We start from the raw sequence: 9,125 nt of genomic DNA, 5'->3' as shown, positions 1-9,125 counted from the left end.
TCATGACACAACCACCAACTACAACGTACAGTGTATTTTTGTTACTGTTTTTGTTCCCTCGAGATTTTTAAATATGAATATAACAAGGTATGTTGCATAAATAAAAATAATAAACTTTATCATGTGGTTTTTCAAATATGAATAAAACAAGGTTTGTGGGATAAATATAAATGAATAATACTTTGATATTTTACTCTGAAAATGTGAATTTTTAAGCAGTTACGGTCATTTTTTTAAACATGTTTGTACATAGGAACCAGGGCTGTTTCTAGCCAAAATCCTTATTGGCGCTCCCCCAGATTTTATATATATATTGTGGAGATTTAGACATATATATTATATATATATATTCATTTTTTTTTTTAGACACCAGTTTCTTGTCACATTCAAATTGGTTGCAATAGGAACAGCACTAATTTGTGGAGATTTAGGCATTGTGAGTTCCACAAATCTGACTGCATTATTTGTAAATTGACTGTTAAGATAAACATTTTGCACAATTTATTAGCTGTAATATCGTGTTAGCACAAGATGCCTGTATAGCCCTATATAACAATCCCTAGTAGCTAAGACTTTGCATTTGCACATAAATCACACATAAATTAAAGGGGTGGTTTACGTTTTTTTTTTTCTAGGCTTGATTGTGTTTATGAACATTCAGAATGTGCTCCGGTTGTATTGTAAACAGTGACGTCCTCTATATTGCACATCAATCTGATTTGTTTCCAAATTTTTGGCAGGTACTTTAATAATAATAACAATTCTATATACGTTACTATAAAATATTAAAGTGCTTTATTATAATATATTATTAAATTTTTTACAGGACAGTATGTATTTTTACAATGTAAGATACATCTTTTAATGTGCTAAAATAAATATTTTTAATAAGGAGTGTTGGGGGCGTGGCTTGGTCAGATTTTCCTTTTTTATGTCTCTAGCTGATCACATGCCTGATACAGTAATTTGTCTACAAAAATGGGTGTGGTAATGGAAAATTATTAACCTGCCAGTGCCAATACAACCCATTTCAATTAATGAAAATGCAAAAACATATACTGTAGAAGGGCAGTCATGACACAATAAGCACAATGCACAGAACTATTTAAAATTTCTATTTAAGGATATAAACTGCTGATTAAAGTAAACACCTTAAAACAATAATTTAAAGTCAGCATCTCTTAAATGAACACTCCACTCAAAAGCGATGATGTACTTTCACGCTCAGTATGACTACTTTCATCTGTGTAACACAAAAGGCAATGCTTATCAGAATGAGACTTTGTCACCATTCACCTTTTACTATATGGAAAACAGTAACGTAATCATTTACAAAAACTTTCATAATAAAAAACAAAATATTAATTTTTTTTTTTTATAAAGATTTATTAACTTTTTTCTAATAAATAATAAACTGTTCACAAAATAATCAGGTCACATGAATCAGTAACGTACAGCATTATCTTACCTTCATATTTTCCTTCCCATCCCAATGGTTTCCTGATGTGATGATCTTCCGTAGCACTGGATGATTCAGTCGCTCTCAGTGCCATGTGTATCAAGAGCTGTTTTTATAGAATTGTTGCTGCGTGATGCTGGATAAGCCACTCCCTTCCTAGAATTGAAGAATAACTTTCCTTTTCCAGCACAGTGTGCTTGGACAGAACAGTGCAAACGCAGTTCCAGCTTTCAGTTTCAATACTGATGAAATCCACAGGAAGCGAACCTACAGAGCTTAGGCCTATTCTTTTACTAAATCACAAAAAACAACCCTTAATGTCCCTATTAGACTTTTTAGAATATCTACACCAATTTAAGCATACATCAGTTACGTTTTTGCAATCATAAGACAACATTAGAAACTGATGTTTTTTTTTTTAAACCATGACTGAACAAATTAGTCGTGTTTTGTCCATTGCACAAGCTGTTTCCTGAAATATTTCAGAATGGAACTTATACTGAACATTCTTTATCCTGTATTAAAATTTTTCTTTTAACGCGAAAGTTACAATCTTATAAGAAAAATAAAACGGATGCACACTCTAATTAAATGAGACATTGTCATGAGGAGATTACCTGTTTAATTTTTAACGCAGATATCGCTGATCAAATGATACAATTTTAATGAATGAATATTGTTTCCAATGTTGGGATCCTTCAAAAGGATACTCCGTAACACTGGCATAAGATGTAGTGGATGTGCCAATATTTTACTGTTATACTTGCCATTAATCCTAACAATCAAATTTGAAATTGATTAAAATTAACTTCAATTCAACAAATGCACAGTACTATTATATTAAAACTCGGATGAAATATTATAAGTAAAACTAAAACACTAGAAAAAACATTTAGATACTTGCTGGGCATAATTTAAGAAAACAAATAAGGCTTATTACACACGAAACCCAAACATGCCCGAGGTGACCACAGACTGGAATGGTACACAAACTATTAAACAAATCAGGTGAATGAAACTACTTTAATGGTACCTTGAGGACGGACTTTATATGGAGTGTAAATATTTATTCAACCACCTGACCACTCCCTTTCAGTGCCGTTTTATGTAAAGTTATGAAAAGTTTGGACAAACGAAACAAGTTTACATCATGGCTGCATGTGCCATTGTCCTGTCTCTGACCTGTCATGATTGTGAGTATTTTTAAATGTTTTTTTACATCTACCTACCTACAAGAACCCTGGTGATACACAAACACAAAAGCAGCAGTATGTGAGCAAACAAAACAGCCTCAGTCTCATTAATCTCGCATGGTCAGAGTTCGTTTAAAAAACACATGATGGGTCATACACAGACACACCCTCATTTTACTCAGCTTTGATGACTGATTAAGCAGTAATTGGTTGCATGTGAGTCTTATCAGCAGCAATACAGTCATAGGGGTTTAGAAACTATGCTCAGAAACTACTGCGTCAGTAATTTCCATATTCAGTAACTGATAGGAAACTTAGACAACAAAAAACTTTAAAGAGACAGAAACTTCACAGATCCTCAGGAGACAATAAATTGCTACGGTGATGAACAACAGCTTAGAAATTCTGATGTGTTGCCAACATAAATAATCTATTTGATGCGTTCTTAGTTTCCCTCAGTTGCAAAAATGACAGAGACACCGTCTTACGAACTTGTTATGCTTTAATCTTATTTTAAATGGTTTTCAGTAATCAGTTAGCAGCAAATAGCTTAGACTTTTCTCTTTCAGGTCACTGAAAAACAAACCCACAAATCTGAGTCAGTGACCCTTGAAATTCATCTAAACTACCAACGTGAATGAATCATATCCTATAAAGTGCAGTGTAAATGTGGATACAGCCATGGTTTTTGTTTTGTGAGATTCAGATCTGCTAAATAACAGCCTAGACCAGACTAAATGACCAGATTGTACCATTGCTGGTTACAAATGAGGTATGTTTTGACAGTTTCATGCTGGTTTTAGCTCAACCACTCAACTAGCTGGTCTATTGCCAACAACAACCCTCTTAATCAGCTTTTGTCAGAGTAACATACCACTAATGGCAATCTAGAAACAAGTCTTTAAGCTGGTCCAAGTTGTTGTTTTATTCAGCAGGCAGATAAACTTCATGGTCAAAAGTATGTGGACACCTCTTTACAATAAATGCATTTGGCTAGAACTCCAAATCTTAATGCTACTCCTTACAATGACAGTCTGGAGATTGTTCAACAGCTTTGGACGATGCTTTTCAGTGTCAGCATGACAAAGTCCTTGTGCACAAAGCAGATGAATGCGATTCTGCCAAGTAGGGCATGTTCCTTATTGGATCAACATCAGCCAATCAGATTTTAGGAATAGGTTAAAGGGTTTGGCTCAGGATTGGAGCTTAAGCAACTTTCTTACCAACTTCCCTCAAGTTTTAGCCATAATTGTTTTTGATAAAGGTAGGTATAAGGAAAAGACATATTGATAAATAAAAAAAATAGAGATTTAACAAGAACACCACACAAGTCAAGGTCCATCAAGAAATGTGAAAGATCTTGACTGGCCTACACAAAGTCCAGACCTGGATACCTTTGGGATGAACTGGGACACTGACTCCTACAAGAACTAGAGATTTTATGAAGAACGTACTGCCTATTAATGCCCACGCTTCTGAAATGAAACAATCAACAAGCACGTATGGCTGTGGTGATAAGGTGGTCACATACTTTTGTCCACGTAGTGTACTGTATGTGGAAAACTGCTAAGGTGAGTCTGATATGACCTCTAAGACTGCGGCCAGAGAATGTGATATTCTCCAAATGCAGTCGTGCTCTGGTCAAAGAGTGTCCTTAGCCAGAGAGCTCAGTGTGAAGTTCCTTATTCTTACGGACTTCTGCAGCATGAAGCTCCTGACAAAGAAAAGAGAGACAGTGTAATAAACATCCAATACGTGAAGAGCTGTTTTGTAGTAACTAGACATGTGCCAGTATTCAGGAACTCGATATATCATGGTAACACATATCTATCATTTAAACAGCCATTCAGATTTTTGTATTCACAGTGGTGTTCGTCACAACACCAGATACTTAAATATTTAGACTTAATAGGCTATTTATTTTCAAAAAAAAAAAAAAAAAAATTTTTAATCTGGACTACAACATGCCCAAGATATTGTTTGGAAATGTTTTGATTCTTTATTGTTTAGGCTACATTAAGGCTCTATTTATTAACATTAGTTAATTCATTAGTTAACATTAAAAATTCTTCTTAACATTCATTAATCATAGGCAATTTCAATATTTAACAACACGTTAAAATCAAAAGGTGCAACTGTGTTATTTAATGAACTAACAGTTGTATTTTTAATCAAAGATAATTAACTATCAAATGTAGCTACTGCTCTTTATTTATTGTTAATGCATTAACTAAGGTTAACTAATGAGATAACATTGTAAAGTGTTTCTTATTGGTCTTTATATAAAATTTTTAAATTTATGCATTTTTTGTGTATTACTTTATTGAATGTAAATGTTCAGTTCTTTTTGTTAAAAGAAAAAAGGTATTAAAACTGTTATAGTTTAACAAAGCATTTGCAATTAATTGCAACATGAAAATTTCACATTGTCATATGCCTTATAGTAACCAGGACGGAAAAAGAACTAGTTCTCTTTTTTACTGACAATAAAATACAGCTGTACTTCAGAAAAACAACATGCAATAGGAACTCTGAAAAGATAAAACTCGTACTTCTTCATTATGCCAACATGTCAAAATAAAACAGCATTCCCAGCACATTTTATACTTTAAGTTTTTGGGACTTGATTTTATCCATTGGACCATGAAAAACTGTGTTTCAAACAAAAGCCATTCCCATAGCTCAAACAGTAGAGGTGCCAGCAATGCTAAAATAATTGGTTCTATTCCTAGATAATGCATGAACTGATAAGATATATACTTTATATGCAATGTCAGTTGCTTGGGATTAAAGCATCAGCCAAATGCAAAAATGTAAAATGGATTTAGATGATTTGAGGAGGCACTTTGAATGGAATATTGGAGACTGACAGTCATATTCTTTATATAATAGCATACACTGATTCATTAATAACAGCCAGACACACTCACCTTCTCTCTCAGACGCTGTTTGAGAGCATTAAGACGGGCCATGCGATTTTCTTGAATCAGCTCCATTTTGTGGTGGAGTTTCTCCTCGGTCATCTTGCTGTAATTGTTGTTGACCTCCTGGGCCTTGGTGAGCACCTCCTTCTCACGCTCCCGTTTCTCCGCCAACTGCTTCAGCACCTGCTTCTCCTGAGACTACAGAAAGAGGTGACGGTGAAGAAAACGTCTCTGACATTTAAAGAGTGCAGAGAAGAGAAGCCAGAAAGTAGGGAAAAGTCATGAAAACAGCAATGGACATATAAAAAGAGGAATGTGGTGCTATTAAACGGAGTACCACCATGGTACTAACTGATTACCATATTCATATCCAATGGTATCCACGTGCTTCATGGTAAAATCTTTTAAAAATAAAGGTTCCATAGAGCCACAATTTTGGGTTCCTCAAATAACCTTTCAGTGAACATTTCCTAAAAGAACCATTTTCTCTTAGTTTGAAGGACACTATCTAATACTCCACAGAACCTTCTTCCACTATTAAGAACCTTTAATGCAGTGAAATGGTTCTACACTCTTAAAAATAATGGTTCCAAAAGATCCTTTTCATAAAGATGCCATTTTTGCTTCCCCAAAGAACCATTTATTTCTTAGTGAGCAGAACATTTGAACAATCTAAAGAACTTTTTTTTCCATTATAAATAATGTTTTGTGTGATGGAAAGGCTACATTGATGATAAAGGTGATGCCAATAAATAAACTTTATTTTTAGAGTGATAAGATTCTCAATTACTCATGTGCTTGTGCTTTTCATGAATGCGTCTCAATAGATAAATGCATCTGCTAAATAATTAAATATTAATCAAGTAAGCTGGATGTGTGGCTCAAGAAACATCATCTTGACGAATTCTACTAGAAATAGAAGGAAGTGTCCAAAAAAGATGGTAAAACTGGATGCTTATGTGAAGTGCTCCACAGAAAGAACTCAACATATGAAATAATAAAGCAATATTTAATGGCATCCTCATCTTACCTTCCGTCTCTCCTCGGCGGCCTCCAGTCTCCTCTGTAGTTCCCCCAGGGAAGGCTCCTTCTTCTGGGGCGGCAGTGCCAGAGTCTGGGGTCTCTCTGGAGACGGATCAGTCGGACTCTTCAAGATGACCTCAAATGCTTGGCCAGAAGCTCGCTTATCCAGCGACTTCACCTCCATATCTGTGGAGGAATGATGATGAGGACAAAGCTTAATGATGCATAAATTTAAACCTAAATATTCTGGTAGTAAGGCCTTCAATCATTGGCTGTTTGGCTGTTGAAGCTCCTACCTTCAAACTGACCGAAGGTGTTGGGATGTGGCTGGGAATACAAACAGGAGCAGAGGAGAGACAACACCGACATCTCTCTCAGCTTCTCAGAGTAGGCTGCCAGAGAAAGAAAGAAATCTTGTTTGAATGCAGAAAATATAACAATAAATCAGTGATGCATATGCATGCGGTGAACTAACTAGAACTTTACATGCAATGGGTAAAGTGCAGACACCTTTGGTCTACGACATTCTATTATTTTAGACACTGGTTATTATGTGCTGTTATTGGTAAATAGGAGGGGAGAGTCTGTATTACAGCAATATCTTACAGAATCAGATGTAAAGGCATTTCCCTGAACTGACCAGTATTGCTTCATGAAATATTTTATAAGGGATGCATAAATGCAAGCATGTTACTGGGCTGCATTTGGCATCAAACCCCACCCAAAATCTGATTCATGCATTATTGATCCAGTTAACACAGCACAAGACAAGTCAGCCAAAAAAATGCGCTGTGTGAACTTGTGTGAATCTGAGTTAAGTGTCATGATGATCACTTAGTAAAGCAACATCATACCACTCCTCAATAAGATGCATGATTATTTTGAGGAATCACAAATCCCCAACACATAGCAAATGCATGCATGCAAAAGGGACAGACTTAAATGTCAGTGTTTATTACAGGAGCTAATGGACTATATTTATTACCCATGAGCTCAACAGAAAGGTGACTTTGCAAGAAAGCTGACATAGCAAAGATAACTCAAATCCTGCTTTGTCTACTGGGCATTAAAGCAAAGCACACAATATTATGTGCACAACTTACTGCTATTATTTATAGAAGAGCTACAGCTATTTCAGATGCAAAACACAATGCAAATTAATTTCACAAATGTTCTGCTCATCGGCTGCTTAAGGTTCCTTCTAAGGTCTGATTAAAGTCAATATGAGATGATCAGACTATAGTGGATGACTGATTCCCGACTGTGTGTGTTTGAATGCGATCCAGACAGTCTCAGCAACAATATTGCGCCACATTTTGCAGCACTGCTACCCTCCAAATGAACCGTGTTTTTTATAGCCCAGCATCTGCAGTGTTGAGCATCAGCACACTCCAACACAATAACAGTCTTGTTCAAACAGAAACAACCTGTAATAAAAGGATCTATTCATTAATGGCATTATTATCCTTTAGATAGCATAGAGCATGCATGCTTAAAGGACATATTCACCAGCCAATGTCATGCTAAAAGAAGTGCTTCTGCGGCAGCTCATGCAATAACTCATGCTTAAATCTCCCTAGTGTCTCAGCTTCATTTCTAAAAAGAGATTATTCTGGGTCTTACCTGAAACTGTGCTGTCCATAGTGCTGCTGCTGGAGGAGGACGGATGGATGCTGAGCGGAGAGATCAACGGAGTGAAGCACTGAAGGAGTGACGCACACTCAGTGGTCTGTATTATCAGGGGAGGAATGATGGATGGGAGGCGGAGGGAGGAAGGAGGAGTAGGTGAAGGTGGAGAGGATGAGAGATGAAGAAAGAAATGGCATCGCTGACAAAACCAGCAATTTTGTTGATCAATATCAACAGAGATCAAGAGATAAACTGAGAAAAAATACAATAATAAAGTGATACAGTGGTGTTGTCTTGGAAACAAGGGCTATTTTTACTGTTCATACAACCGTTATGTGTATATCTGTGCATAACAATAAAAATAACCAAAACACCAGTTCATAAGTCATTTGATAATAATGTAATAATCTAATGCTTGTACATTTTGGACCGCTCAATAAGATTAATAATAATGTAATAATCTAATGCTTGTACATTTTGGGCTGCTGTATCTGATAAATATTTCTAGATATTGTTGTCTATTTAAAAAGAGTATTGTACATCTTTGGTCCGCTCAATGAGGTTTTGAAGAAATCAGTAAATCATTGATAAGACAAAAGCAAAATATATATTGGGTTCAGTTGTATTTGATCAGCTATTGATCAGAAACTGTCAGTTAAATACATCAGACTGCTGGGAGTAATGTAAGGGATTGAGACTGTAAATTAAGATGGAATAAAAGTAGAAAATTGTCACATGCAACAAATAATGATCAAGTCTTGATATGATTTTTTGTTATTGGTGTTCAGTGTGCCTTTTTGCATGTTGCTGTGCAGTTGCTTACTAGTCCAAATTAAGCATTATTCAGTGTAACTCTGTGATGTTTAAAATAAAATAAATTAATTAATTTTAAATTAA

The 9,125-nt window shown here is 35.4% G+C and overlaps 1 protein-coding gene across 1 annotated transcript; it reads right to left on the bottom strand.

Moving 5' to 3' along the window:
• Positions 1-4,170: 4,170 nt before the first annotated feature.
• Positions 4,171-8,479, bottom strand: LOC109054299 (stathmin-3-like). The gene is made up of 5 exons (XM_019071581.2): positions 8,223-8,479; positions 6,896-6,991; positions 6,607-6,785; positions 5,583-5,774; positions 4,171-4,366 (listed from the first exon to the last, which is right to left on the bottom strand). Exons 1-5 carry the CDS (start codon positions 8,239-8,241, stop codon positions 4,307-4,309), a joined length of 546 nt encoding a protein of 181 aa, XP_018927126.1. The 5' UTR covers positions 8,242-8,479; the 3' UTR covers positions 4,171-4,306.
• Between the last annotated feature and the right edge of the window lie 646 nt (positions 8,480-9,125).

Source organism: Cyprinus carpio, chromosome B6, assembly GCF_018340385.1.
Source record: "Cyprinus carpio isolate SPL01 chromosome B6, ASM1834038v1, whole genome shotgun sequence".
NCBI lineage: Eukaryota > Metazoa > Chordata > Actinopteri > Cypriniformes > Cyprinidae > Cyprinus > Cyprinus carpio.
The sequence above is the reverse complement of the archived record's forward strand: the minus strand, read 5'-3'. Positions and strand labels throughout refer to the sequence as shown.